The sequence below is a fragment of the Mustela nivalis genome (genome assembly GCF_964662115.1).
Source record: "Mustela nivalis genome assembly, chromosome: 14".
NCBI classification, from domain to species: Eukaryota; Metazoa; Chordata; class Mammalia; order Carnivora; family Mustelidae; genus Mustela; species Mustela nivalis.
Genome location: NC_139033.1, coordinates 35,967,488 through 35,982,505, shown reverse-complemented (window position 1 = coordinate 35,982,505; position 15,018 = coordinate 35,967,488). Strand labels below are relative to the sequence as shown.

The window sequence follows — 15,018 nt, the reverse complement described above, 5'->3', positions numbered from 1 at the left end:
TTATCCCGACAACACCTGCAATCGTGCCAGACATAGAGAAGGCATATCATATTGACGAAAACTGTTGACTTGAATTAAATCTGTTTGTTTGCAGTTGTCTGGACTTGGAGCAGTGTTCTCTTAAAGTCTTGGAGCCTGAAGGAAGTCCAAGCTTATGTTTACTGAAACTGTTGGGTGAGAAAGGTTGCACCGTCACAGAACTGAGTGACTTCCTGCAGGCTATGGAGCACACGGAGGTTCTTCTGCTTCTTAGCCCCCCAGGTGAGTTCTTCTCTGGGGTCTGTTCTTCAGGAGTTTATGGACACAAACTTGGAGGAAAATATCTCATTTGCCAGTGAATTGTATTGAATATTTTTGGAAAATGTAAATGTATGGAGACTCATTTTTTTCCCCTCCAGGTTGAAACTAACGAACACATAAAAAGCAAATGCAACACATAAACATTGATTGGATTGTGGTTCAAAAACATCAACTGTAGAAGACATTTTGGAGACAAGTGAAACAATTTGGATTTAACACATGTATTAGGTATTATGGAATAATCATGTGATAATGGTGGTATAGTCTGTAGAAGAATGTCTTTATTCCAAGGAGATATATGCTAAAGTGTTTAGGGGATGAGGCTCCTGGCTGGCCCAGTGGGAGAGCATGCAACTCTGATCTCAGGGTCGTGAGCTCAAGCCCCACATTGGATGGGGAGCCTACTTTAAAAAAAAGGAGAAAAAAAGTGGGGTGCCTGGGTGGCTCAGTTGTTAAGGGAAGCCTGCTTCTCCCTCTTCCACTCCCGCGGCTTGTGTTCCCTCTCTCGCTGTCTCTTTGTCAAATAAATAAATAAAATCTTTAAGGGAAAAAAAAAAGTAAAATATTTAGGGGTAAGATTTTTTTTTCCAAGAATTTACTTATTTATTAGAGAGCGAGACAGAGAGCACAAATTGGGGATGGCAGGGACAGAGGGAGAGGGAGAAGCAGGGAGCTCGATGCAGGGCTTGATCCTAGGACCCCAGGATCATGACCTGAGTTGAAGGCAGATGGTTAACCAAATGAGCCACCCAGGCGCCCCTAGTTATATAACTCCTACTTATATAACTCGTGTTGAAATAGTGCAGCAAAGGGTCAGTCAGTAGAGCCTGTGGTTCTTGATTTGGGAGTTGTGAGTTCAAGCCCCATTTTGGGGGCAGAGTTTACTTAGGAAGGAAGGAAAAAAGGAAGAGGGGGAGGGGGAATAATGCAACCAAAACATAAAGAAATACATATTTATTAATATGTATGTATGTATACAAATTAGATAAAGCAAATATGACATATTTATTAAGAATTTCACCAACGTGATACTTTTGAAATGTTGATTGATTCAACCATGATTTTTTTTTCTGAATATAAAACAATATTATTGAATGAGATTTCTCCCTTGCAAGGTCAGGTGCAAGGGATAAGAAAAGCCCCTTGTCTTCACAACTACAGGTAGAGTTGGTCCCCTAGAGCACTACCGGCAGGAGAGACCATGTGATCTAAGTCACCTGATGACAGCAACACCTCAGATCTCGTTTCTCAGTGGTCCTTCACCATCATAGGTTCCACTCGAACCAAAGAAGCCAGTCAAGGTTGGGAGGGCCATGGTCTAAGGACCCGTGAGCTATTTTGCATGGTTTTGATGTATGCAGTTTTTATTAAATAATCAGCCTATTTGTGATAATATTTCAAAGTTAACATGAGGAACCTAAAAATTATAATTCATATCATATTTTTGTCAGTTCTAGGGTTCGGGAATCTTCCAACTGAAAAGTCTTGAAGCAAGTTGGGCTTCAAGAGAGTCTGAGGACAGCCCTGTTTTCAAAGAATTGGCTTGTTTTCATCTTTGTCCTTCCTTTCTTGTTACTGGCTTCATTCTAAGAGTAACTTTCTGCATAGTTGCAAGATTTTTACTGACTGTTCCTTGCATTCATCTTTATCCCAGCAAAAATCATAAAATTCACTTTAGTTAACTAATTTCAGTGACATGCCTGTCCGTGCACCTGTCACTGTGACAAGGGAGATGGTATGTGCCCACTTGCTGGCTTAGAACCAGGAGTGGAGTTGGGTTGAGTCAGCTTTCCAGAAACCACATGGATTACCAAACAAAAGTAGGTCTGTTGGAAGGAGAAAGGGCGTAACAGATGCTGGAGAGGTAACTGAAGAGTCTGCTACAAAGGGGAAAGGACCCTAGATTCCCAGGCAGGAGACTTGGACTCTCAGTTCATCCTCTGCTTCCCAAGGCCTAATAAAGATGATAAAATAGGTCGACAAATGCCTCCTTTGAGTTACACATTGCACTGGATGCTTGACATCTGTCCTCGGTGCCTCTTCCTACCAAGAGGTCTAGGGTAGGAGTAACTACTGCTAGAGCAGCCCCCGTCTAGATGAGATTGTGGTTTGTCACCCGTCAGTGAACTTCTTCATAAGGTGACATTTGTTCTCTTTTAATATCCCCAGTGCCTTGAATATTACCCAGGAGTCGTGACAATTGAGATCTGCTAGTTCGGGCCCTCAGTTAGCTACTAAGTCCTCAAAAGTCCTAGAATACCATACCAGGGCCTCTGAAAACTTAAGAAACCTTTCCAGGGAGTAAATATAACTTATATCTCATTATCTTTTTTCAGTAGTTAACACTAATTACTCTGTTGGTTGCCAAGTCTATAAAATGAGAGTAAATATCTTTACCTGGCAGAGTTGAAGGAGTTACATGAAGTGATGCCATGTGAACTTGCCTCTAGTCAACCACAGAGGCTTCCCGTCTCATGGTCTGTGCTGGGATCACCCGCCTCTGATCTCGGGCTTCCACGTCTTCAGTTTCCCATGTGTGACACTGGGCTTTCCTGAAACTGAGTCACATGTTTGTTTTTGTGTAACAGTCTGCCTGAAGTTACTGACCAACCAGCAGTGAATACAGAGCCAACTTAATAAACATCAGTAATCTAATCCCTTGACAGATCCATTTCTGTTCTTTGTGTTTTTCTCCAAATAGTAGGATTAGCACTTCACCATCAGTGTCCCCATATGGAGTAGTCTCGTATTTGGTCTGCAAGCTTTTTCAGAGTTATCTGCTCAGACTTCCTTGCATTTGAGGGGAGACCAGGAAAAGGAAAGCAGTTTCTATTTAACATTTCTATATTAACACTTATTCACCATTTCTGTGAAGTTTTATGTCCTATTAACTGTATAGTATCCATTGGGAATCAGTTGTTTCCTGAATATTAAGTATTGATTTTTGAGGACATATTTTAGGATCTGATAAAGCTCAGAAATTTCAGGAAGAGGTAATTTACTGTTAGCTTTCTATGTGCATTTTATGTGAATAATCTAAAACCCACTGTATTTGCAGATACTAGACTAAAGAATATAAGAATTATAGAGAAAATCTTAATTTTTCGTAAGGATATTGAGAATAAAAACTATTATAATTAAGAAGGTACACTCTGAAAGAGTCAGCTTTATTTGGGACTTCACTCATTCGTTCAGTAAACACTTACAGGATTCCAGTACATACCTTTGCTATTCCAGACGTTGCACTTGGTACTGTGACTCAAAGATGAGTAGAACCAAAAGTCTCGCCTAGGAAAAGTTCATAGCCTAACCGGAAAGACAAACCTGGAAATGGTCACATCCAACACAACCGTAAAAACAAGCAGAGCAAGTCTTATCTGATCTTTGGATTTTTCTTTTCACCTGTTCTTGGTGAAAATACAATATGGAAATATTCTCATGTTTTCTCTCTTTTTTGTAGTAAGACAGTTTTCATAGGAGGATATTAGTTCTTATTCCACAGAAAGTCCAATGACTTTTCTCTCTGTGGAGAGATCTGCTTTTGGTGAGTAGGGTGAGTGCTCAAAGATGTGAGCCTCCGAACAGACCTTGCAGACCTAAAGGCCAAAAAAAAGAGGAAACTTTAAATTTATTTTAGTTTTATTTTGCCACATTCCATTCTGGTTGGTTGTGGGCCAACAGCCAGAGATATAGCCATAGGGGATTGCTATAATAAGGAATTCCTCTGTTTTTTGAGAAACTGGGTTTCTTTTAACTATTTGTTTCGGTAGCCCAGCAGTAGCTGGGGCAGTATTCCCCTGCCTCTGATGAGAAACCTCTAACGCCTTGAGTAGGAGCCAGCCTCAGTGGTCCCTCACTTACAGTGGGATCTAAGGGTAACTCATGCCTAAATTGTTGCTCTCCGCGGGCTCTGACACTTAATATATTTTCTGAAGGAGCCCCATAGGATTGAGGTTTATCTTCTTCTGCTTTCTCTCTAATTGGGCTTTTCCCATAGCACATGGTTGGCTAACTGCTCCCCATGCCCATTTCCCAACACTGATTGTTTCCCTCTTTTGTTCTTTTGGTCATCTCAGTGGGAACTGGAGGGGAGTGGGAGCGCCAAATGAGTGTGCTGAAATTGCTTGCACCAGAAGTCTGTAATGATTTTTAGACCTTTATTTTCTCCTTAAACGATCAAAAATCCTGATCCTGAAGCAACTGACATTGGTATCTCTGTCCTTTGCAAATGTCATTGAGCCTAGATGTGCAGGATGTTCCTTTTTTTTCTTTTTTGTTTTAAGTGAAAACATTCTGAGTGATTATAAACTCCATCAGTTACGTAGGTATGCAGATCCCAAAATGGCTGCCAGGGAAGCAGTGCCCTGGCCCGGAACTGGTTAAGCAGAGGCCAGACGATAGGAGCTATTTAGAGAGAATTAACATTTGATGTATGGGTTTCATTAAATGAATTCCAGGGTTCCAGGTCCAGCTCTGTGATGTTTTCATTTTATTTCCTTCTTTATAGAATAGGTACTTCACTGTCCGTACATTCTAGATGGTTCTGGCCGAGATCTCTTCAGTCACATCATTTCCACTTGCCCCACACCTTTTTTGTCCTTTAAGACAGGAGCCAGCAGGCACCTGGGTGGCTCAGTCAGCTAAGCGCCTGCATTTGGCTCAGGTCATGATCCCTGTGGCCTGGGACTGAGCCCTGCATCAGGCTCCCTGCTCAGTGGGGAATCTGCTTCTCCATCTCCTTCTCATATGCTCGCTCTCTCTTTCTCTTTCTTGCTCTCTCTCAAATGAATAAATAAAATCTTAAAAAAAAAGACAGAAACCAAGATTGTTGGATATTATTCTCTAATTTCCAAAATACCTTTAGTTCAGAACCATCTTATCTTTACAGTTCTGTGAAGGAACAGAAGTGTACCATCATGAACATTTAAATTTTAAATGTGAGCAGACACTGAAAAATGAGATTTCCAGTGGTTATCATTTAGCCAGAGTCGCAGTTATTGACAAAAGTGGATTAGACCCAGGTCTGCTGATCCCAAGCTAAACCCAATGTCATTTCCATTATGCTAGGAAATTTCTGGGTTATTCAGGAAGCTCGGTGATGAATTATTCCCCCAGTTGCCTCTTTGACCAATGGACTGCAATTTTTTTTGTCCTTGCCAAATTAAAAAGTACTCCTATTAGATCTCATTTACAAAGGACTTTTCTTGTTGCATGAGTGACAAAAATTTCTGAAAGGAAAATATCAAGAAGCAGAAGAGGCAGTGATGGTATGGATGGGAATACAGGCCAAAGGAAGAGGAGAGAGAAAGGGAGTTGTGAGTTCTGAAAGAATGTCCGTCTGCGCTGAGGCATTCAGGGTCACTGAGCAATACAGAAGCATACGGGGTATCATGAGGAGACTAGGTTTAGCCACAGGAGGTGTGAAGGTAAACTGACTTGGAAGAGGGACATACATGGACATGCTTTGGTTGCTTTGGGGGGAGATTGATGGAGGAAGAGAAATGGTATTTATTCTGAGCCTTTTTGAGGATAGCTTAGAAATTTTTGGAATAACTTCAAGGAAGAGTTTAAGATAGAAGCTGATGGAAAGAAATCTTGGTTCACAGCCTCTGAAAACAGTTATACTGTCATGTATACAATAGATTTGTTACTGGAACAGCTGTTTATAAATTACATCAGTATTTAAATGAATCCATTGACCACCTGGGTAGCTCAGTCAGTTAAGCTGCTACCTTCCGCTCAGGTCATGATCCGGGGGTCCTGAGATTAAGCCCCATATCAGGCTGTCTGCTCAGTGGGGAGCCTGCTTCTCCCTCTGCTGCTCCCCCTGCTTGTGCTTTCTCGCTTGCCTGCTCTCTCTCTCAAACAAAATCTTTAAAAAAGAAAAAATTGAAATGCATCCTGAGTGGGGGTAACTTAAAGGAAAGCTATGGTGAATCCTTCTGTCAAGTCAAGAATCACCCTAACTTAATTGTTTTGAAATTTCAGCAGGTTTTTAGTTTTAGTGTTTACTATCACAACTCTCTGATCTACATATGTGTGTGCTGAATGAACAATCCTCATGTTCCATCGTACCTAGTTCAGATTCTCCCCAGTTTACAGGAAATCGAGTAACCTCTTTGACTTCTTTGCAGATGTTATCTGAAAATGGCTTGTTTGCCAGGAAACTGTGCATTCACCCTTTAAAACAGAACTTTCATTTATATGCCTTGGTATACCCTCCATAGCTCCGTCCATCTTTTTTCCTTACCTTCGATCCGCACCTTCTGACTAGTGGGTGCCCCGTGAGGGTGGTTAAGGTTGACCATGGTTCCCTGCCACATAGCACTATGTGGGAGGAAGGAAATTTGTGTGGTTAATGCATGGGAGGTATTGCGACTTCTTGTCTTTACTACTCACCAAGGGCGGTTTCCAAATCAGATTGTGCCTTTCAATTCTCAGTCTTTGAAATATTGAGTAAAAATACGTGTATTTATTTTCTTGCTTATTAAAGACCAAACTACTGAAATGAATGGTCCAGGACAGATGTGTAAACTGAGCTTAACGTACATTAGAAATCATGTAGTTTTGTTTCCCCAACAAAGGAAGGACACATTTTAAGATATCCTGGCCCTATGGGCCCTTTGTCCATTAAATTTACTCATTTCTTTGTAAGACACTCTAGGGAGAAAGCCTTTTTTTTTTTAAGATTTCATTTATTTATTTGACAGAGAGAAACACAGGGAGAAAGGAAACACAAGCGGTGAAGTAGGAGAGAGAGAAGCAGGCTCCCCACTGAGCAGGCAGCCTAATTCGGGACTTCATCCTAGGACTCTGGGATCCTGACCTGAGTCAAAGGCAGACACTTAACCGACCAATCCTCCCAGATGTCCCAAGGGAGAAAGCCTTTTAATTTCCATCACTCTTGTCTCTTTGTATAATAGGAGAGAATGTTTGCCATGGTCGGTTTATAAGCACTGCCATGGTGCAAGACACTGCACTCTGCCTGACATTGTCCCTTCAGTAAGAGGCTCATGTGGCAGACGGTCAGCTTGGGAGGTGCATTAAGAATCATGGTGGGGGGGACGCGTGGGTGGCTCAGTTGGTTAAGCAGCTGCCTTCCGCTCAGGTCATGATCCCGGCGTCTTGGGATCGAGTCCCACATCGGGCTCCTTGCTCCGCAGGGAGCCTGCTTCTCCCTCTGCCTCTGCCTGCCATTCTGTCCGCCTGTGCTCGCTCTCTCTCCCTCTCTCTCTGATAAATAAATAAATTAAAAAAAAAAAAAAAAGAAGAAGAATCATGGTGGGGGGGGTACCTGGCTGGCTGAGTTGGTGGAGCGTGTGACTTTATTTGAGAAAGAGAGCATGAGCTGGGGGGCGGGGAGTGGGGATCAGGGCAAAGGGAGAAGCAGACTCCGCACTGAACAAGGAACCCAATGCGGGGCTCAGTCCCAGGACCCTGAGATCATGACCTGAGCCCAAGACCAATGCTTAACCGACTGAGCCACCCAGGTGCCCCAGCATGTGACTCTAGGTCTCGGAGTTAGGATTTTAAGCTCCGTGTTGGGCATAGAGATCACTTAAAAATAAAATCTTAAAAAAAAAATCACTAGAAAATAACTATGTGAGGAGACAGATGTATTAGGTCAACAGTGGTAATCACTTCACAGTGTGTATGTGTATTAAATTATCACATGGTGATGCAATAAATGTATAGAACTTTCATTTGTCAATATATACTTTGTCAAGTATACTTCATTTGTCAAGTATACTTCCATAAAGGTGGAAGGGAAAAAAAAAATCACTAGATTAACAAAAACATGGGGATTTTAAAGCCCAAGGAAACCTAGGTTTGTCTTCTGGTTCCGCCATTTTATAATGGGGAAAAAAAAGATTGGTCTCAGAGAAATTAAGTAATTTATTCAAGGTAATTTGGGGGACTTTTTGCAAATTACTTCATTTTCTTCACTGTCACATAAATCTAACTAATCTCTAACTTATTTGGTCATTTTGAAGGTTAGGGATCAAAACACCAGGCACATGAAAAGCTGTCAGCACATTTCTGCCATAGTAGCTTTTATTACAGTGATGATGCGCAATTATCCAATAAATACATGTGGAACACTCTCCGTGCCCTGTGCACCAGGCAGAGTGCTGGGTGTCGGGTACACTGGTGACTTAGACAAACAAGGTCCTTGGTCTCATGAAGCTTCTGTTTTAGTGGGTGAAACAGACAAGAAAACCCAGGGATTTCAGATGGTTAGTGCAGTGAAGACCACAAAGTGGGGTGAATGTAATAGAGAAGTGGAGGTGGGGGATAGCTGGTTTAGAGACGTTTCCCAGAGAAGCTAGAGATCTAGATGATGAGAAAGAAAGAGGCTTCTGTGAAACAGTGGGGGGTTAGAGGAGAAATCCGGCAGAGGACTTGTAAGTAGCAAAGTAGAAGATAGGTTGGCTTCCGAAAAGACGACCAGTGTAGACGGAGCAAGGAGGATGGGCGGGGACGAGGTTAGAGAGGTCAGTTTACGGGAGACCTTCTGACTGTGCTGAGGAGTATAGATATTATTCCGAGTACAATAGGTTAGTCAAGGGTTTTAACCAGAGGAGTATACAGATTAATTTATGTTTTATTTGATTTTATTTATTTACTTTTAGAGAGAGTGCTAGTGGAGGGGAGGGGAGAAGGGGAGAGAGAGAGAGAGAGAGAATCTCAAGCAGACTCCCCACTGAGCGTGGAGCCCATGGTGGGGCTCAGTCTCACAACCCTGAGATCATGACCTGAGCCAGAATTGTAAGTGGGATGCTCAAGCAGCTGAGCCACCCAGGCAGCCTGGATTAATTTATGTTTTAAAGAAACGTTCGGGCTGCTGGTTGGAAGCAAGGACACCAGTTTGCAGGCTGTAATATAGTTTCGTCACAGCTGACAGTGGCTTGGGTTAAGATCATGGCACTGACGATGTGGAGACTGGGAAAAGCAGAACTGGCAGGACTTGCAGAGAAGTTACACATGGAAAATGAGGAAGAAAAGAGGGATTCGGGAGGCATTGCTAAGTTTTTGTTCTGAGTATCTGGATGCATGGGGACAGGCTGAGAAAGGAAGACATGGATGGGTCCCATGCAGGAGTAGATTTTGTTTCTGAGGAGTCTGGGACACATTAAGTTGGAGATGGCTAGAAGACATCCACATTTTAAAGCTCATTTAGCTACAAATCCTCCATTCTTCACATTTATATTCCCTTCTTTTGTTGTTACAGCTTTTTTTTCTTTCTTATCACACATAAACTTTGAAAATCAGAATCTTTGTATCTAGAAGTTGTGACCCTAAGTCTCTCATGGCTAAAGAATGGCATTGGGAGCCTTAAACGCAGTGCTGTGAATTTGCCCGCCAGAGTGAGAGCACTCATCCCATTTTCTGTCTTCACAGTTCCTTTGAACCAACACATACTATAGGTTCCAGAACTATTACTTCTTCCATACTGTGCTAAGTTGGCATCAACATAAAGAACTAATGAATAGGAAAGTTCTCCCTTGGTAAACATTTTAAATTCTTTTTTGAGAGGCTCTACTCTCTTTACTAAAGATTTTCTAGGGTTTCTCCACACCCTCAAATGTAATAGGTATGCAATAAATGTTTATTCATTTTGGATTTTGGTTTTGGTATCTTTCTGGAATGGTTTTCACATACTTATTTTACCTTATATACTATTTTTGTCCTGGAAAGGTTAGTATCTCTGAGGTACTAAGATTGCTACTCTTGGACTAACTCCTCTTCAACTATAATCTTGTTTTGTTCCTTTGGCTTGGTGGCTTTTATAGAGGAAAAAGTTACTGTTAGGAGATCATATTCAAAATAGATGAGGAAAGAAAATAAAACTAGGTACAGGGAATTACATTTTACAAGGTTTTTTTTTTTTTAAGATTTTATTTATTTGAGAGAGAGAGCACGAGAGGAGAGATGTCAGCGGGAGAAGCAGACTCCCTGCCGAGCAGGGAGCCTGATGTGGGACTCGATCTGGGGACTCCAGGATCATGACCTGAGCCGAAGACAGTTACCCAACCAACTGAGCCACACAGGCACCCCTTACATTTTACAAGTTTTAAACGATCTTTTCTTCTTCCTTCCTAGAAGCCAGCTAACCCAGTTTTATGTATTATAGCGTAGAGTTTCCTAACTTTGATTTCTTTTGTGTCGGTTATCTGTTGCCTCATAACAAATTACCCCAAAACCCAAAGCTTAGTATAAAAACCATTTATTACTTCACAGTTTCTGAGGCTAGGAACCTGGAAATGGCTTAGTTGGCTGGTTTGGGCTCTGGTTTGGGCTCTGGTTTTGGCCTCTGATGAGGTGGGGGCAAGCTTTTGGGGCAGAGCTTCAGCTGTCTGGTCTGACTAGACTTGAACCATCTACTTCTTGGGTGGTTCACTTACATGGCCACTGGCAGAGATAAGGCCACTTCCCTTATCACTTGGGCCTCCCACAGGGCTGCTTGAGTGTCCTAATGACATGGCAGCAGGCTTCTGCAGAGGGAGTGATCGAGAGGGAGATAGCGGTGGGGGTGAAGGGGAAGCAGTGAGAAGGTAGTTCCATAATTGACTTGAGATTTTCTTTAAAGCTGTCCCAAGGAGACCTGGGTGGCTCAGTGGGTTAAGCCTCTGCCTTCGGCTCAGGTTATGATTCCAGGGTCCTGGGATCGAGCCCCACATAGGGCTCTCTGCTCAGCAGGGAGCCTGTTTCCTCCTCTCTCTCTGCCTGCCTCTCTGCCTACTTGTGATCTCTGTCTGTCAAATAAATAAATAAAATCTTTAAAAATATATAAATAAATAATTAATTAAAATTAAATTAAAAAAAAATAAAGCTGTCCCAAGCTTTGGTGCTGATAGTCATTTTTCAGATGAAAAAATATCATATGTCAGATTTATATCCTGCTGTTCTGTTTCTGTGCCTTTCTGTGTACGGAGTGATTTTCATTTGAATGCTAAGTCACAGCTCTGAAATAAATGTGTCTTGAAGACATTTTCAGTGGCCACCACTTGCAACAATGCTCCTAAGTCCGTTGAAGTGCCAGCCACGTGAGCATTTATGACCGAGTACTTGAAGAGCTGGCGCTGAGAGCCTCATTCTGGCTGCTGTCTAGCAGACTTCTCTCATAAGGTGCATCCTTATTTCAGAGGGGTTAGAATATTAAAAAAAAATATTTCTAAGAATTGAAGAAAGATGACAAACATTTTTCTCCCCAGCCATGGGGCATACAGTAGATCAAAGTCTTCTGGGGATGAATTTCTTTCCTCTTGGTTTTACAAAGCCTGGAACTCGCAGATGCTTAATCTGATGGGGAAGGAGATATGAATGGGCAGTTTACAACTAGGATGAATATACAGGTTATTTCCAAAATGCTTTTTGTTTTTTTGGTTTTAGAAATATAAACAAGGAAAACCTCTTTTCTGTGACTTTATTTAACCTTTTTTTTTTTTAAAGGAATAAAGATCACCGTCAACCCAGAGTCCAAGGCAGTTTTGGCTGGACAGTTTGTCAAACTGTGTTGTCGGGCAACTGGACATCCGTTTGTACAATATCAATGGTTTAAAATGAATAAAGAGGTAACTTTTTAAATGTATTTTACTTCCCTTGTCATAAGAGAGAATGATAGCAAATTATTTAACATCATTATCCTCAGTGTGTTTTTTTGGAATTTTGATCTGATAGACTTGGCTGTGTTATTACTGAAGTAGTCAATAACCATTATTTTGGTAAGGCAGTTCTGAAAGTTGTCTTATAAAAAAATGGTAAGCAGGGCACCTGGGTGGCCCAGTCCATTAAGCATCTGCCTTCAGCTCAGGTCATGATCTCATGGTCCTGGGATTGAGCCCCACATCGGGCTCCCAGCTCACCAGGGAGTCTGCCTCTCTCCCTGTCCCTCCCCCTGCTCATGTGCTCTCTTTCTCTCTGTCACTCTCTCAAATAAATAAAATCTTTTTTAGAAATTGGTAAGCAATGATAAAATCGATTCTCTAAACTCTAGAAATTATGGAAAATCGGGATTATTTAGAACAACAGTGTTCACAAATAGTATCTATCACCAGTACATTCTAACATACCCATATAAAAATCCTTAACAAAAAATTATGTTCCAACCCAAACCTCTCTCTTTTATTCTTTTTGAACAATGACTTTATATTTTTTTGGCGGTGTGTGCCCTCTAGTCTCAGAACTTCTGGAATTGCTTCTTGGTTCCAGCAGCCTGGGTCACGTGGAGCGCTCTGAAGCACACAGTCTTGCTCGAGGGCCGACACTGTGACAGTATTGCCCATCTGGACATCCCTGAAGCAGGGGGACAGGTGTACGGACATATTCTAGTGGTCTTTCTCCAAACAGTTTTACTTTCATATGGGGTAGAGGACATCTCGGTGGATGACAGTGGTTTTCTGTATCTTCATCTTGATCACAGTAGACAGAATCTGCCCTGGGATAGAGACATTACCAGTGAAAGGGCGTTTCTTGTCAGTGTAGGACAATCAATGACCTCCTTGAGGATCTTAATCCTATACCAAAGTTTTTATGGTATTGGAAGAGCTTCTGTTTGCCAATTCTCCAAGCAAGTTCCTCTTCTTATTTTGAAAGGTAGTTGGCTGCTTTGGGTAGGTACCTTCAGTATCAATGTCCACCATCTTCCCAACCACCTGGAAAAAGAAAACCAAAATCTTAAATTAAAAGATTTTTAAGGTGCCATGGAAGGCTAATGGAAGATTCCACTTAACTATTATATCAAAAGATTTAGGCTATTGTGGTAGATTCCAAAGTAAAATTCAGGCTGGTGGAGGGAAGCATTATTCTTTTACCACCCAACAAATAATTTAAAATCCCATATTGGAATTCTTTTTTCTTATAAGTTCTTTGAGCTACTCTGCACACTGGTGTTGTGTCTCACTTTGGTCGGCTTCTTTCTTCTCCCACTCTAGCTCCCTCTAACCCCCTCCCTCTTAGACTGTACCTTGAAACCCCATACTCTTTTCATCCTGTTAGTCAAATAACTAAGCTTTCATCCAGACTCAGTGCTAAGTCTACATTTGCAAACCTGAAACTAAGTTAAAGAGCCATTCTAATATCATGATCTTTCCTTTAATGGGATCATCCCATGCCTTAGAAGAAATATGTAGTTTTATATTTTTTTATTTCCATCCCTTATACACAGGTAAGGGAGAGCAGCTGAACTGTAGTAGAAGGTTGCATGTAGGCTTTGGTGCTAGATAGGCCTGTGTTAGAACCCCGACTGTCATTTTTTGTAATATGAATTCCTATCATCCAGGATTATAAGAATTTAAGGCAGGATGTTTCATGGAGGTTTTTAGGAGATGGTAACTAAAGTTATTTATAACGTGTTCTCAGTTGCAGAGTTGCTTTTATCTTAATAAATGTCTTTCAAAAAGGAAGAAGTAACAGATAAAACTTGCTATATTAAGCATATCATTTGTAAAATATGCCCTGATTTCAGAAAGGTAAAAATGTAGGGGGTGGAGAGTACTTCTTAGATTTGAAGAGTCGTAATAGATTTTATATATTTATTCATTTATTTTTAAAGATTTTATTTATTTATTTGACAGAGATCACAAGTAGGCAGAGCAGCAGGCAGAGAAGGAGGAAGGGAAGCAGGCTCCCCGCTGAGCAGAGAGCCTGATGCGGGACTCCACCCCAGGACCCTGAGATCATGACTTGATCCGAAGGCAGATGCTTAACCTACTGAGCCACCCAGGCTCCCCAAGAGTTGTAAAAGATTTTAAAGCATTCACTAGGTCGAGTTTTGTCAGACTACCTTTATGGCCATAGGGTTATTTTAAGATGTATTCATTTAACAAGTACTTGATGAGTGCCTGTTTTGTGCAAGGCCTTGATCTAAGGCTATGGTGAGGAAACACTGACACCCAGGGTCCTGTGCTCCCATCTCAGTGAGGAGAGACAGCAAACAAATAGGAGAATTCTTTGAGTTAAGAACTATGAGGAAAGTCAGCAGAGTGATCTAAAGTTAGAAGCCACTAACTGTCTTAAGCAGGAGAAGTAACATGATAGGATTTATGTGTTTAAGACACAAAGCTGCCACTTGGAAGAGAAGCAAGAGAAAGCAGAAAGACCAGTTAGCTCATGCCTTTGCTAGACTGGAAACAGGGGCAGGGTGGTGGAGAGGGAGCGGAGTGCTCGATCAGGTGATAGTGGTGGGGAGTGGGCCACACCTGACTGGTTAGAGGTGGAGCATGAAGAAAAGGAAGAGAGATCAAGGATGATGCCATGCCTGGGTTTTTTACAGAAGCATCTGGGGAAGTATCATGTACTGAGGTGTTGAAGATTGGGAAAGAAATGGATTTAAGGAGAAAACTCAAGGATTTCGTTTTAGATGCATTAAGTTCAAAATGCCCTCTAGACAGTTCCTTGAATCAGCTAGGCAGGTGGGATATCCGGAGAGTCTTTGAAAGTTTATGTTATGGAAAACAAACCAGTAAAGAGACTAAGAAGAACCTGTAAGAGAGCTGGGAGGAAATCCGGCAGAGAATGGTATGAAGCCTAAAAGGAAAACTATCTCAAGAAAAAAAGGGTAGTTAGCATATCCAGTGCTGCTGAGAGGAGAGGGTGCAAGTCAAGGACGGCTCGTTGGGGTTTTTCACTCACTTAAGATACAAAGGACTGGAGTTTGTTTTCAAGAGTGATGCAGTGAAAGAGAAATAGATGGTAAAGCAGAGAGAAAATTGCAGG

General features: G+C 41.7%; 1 protein-coding gene and 1 pseudogene across 3 annotated transcripts in view; one reads left to right on the top strand and one right to left on the bottom strand.

The window, feature by feature from the left end:
- MALT1 (MALT1 paracaspase) overlaps positions 1–15,018 on the top strand; it is a 61,538-nt gene that overhangs the window by 9,462 nt on the left and 37,058 nt on the right. For both annotated transcript variants that reach the window (XM_082699474.1, XM_082699473.1), the window contains exons 2-3: positions 95–261; positions 11,755–11,876. In XM_082699474.1, the coding sequence (XP_082555600.1) occupies positions 95–261; positions 11,755–11,876 (289 nt within the window). The remainder of the gene's footprint in view (positions 1–94; positions 262–11,754; positions 11,877–15,018) is intronic.
- LOC309848426 (small ribosomal subunit protein uS17 pseudogene) lies at positions 12,482–12,944 on the bottom strand (annotated as a pseudogene). Its single transcript has one exon. The product of its transcript is annotated as a small ribosomal subunit protein uS17 pseudogene (transcript).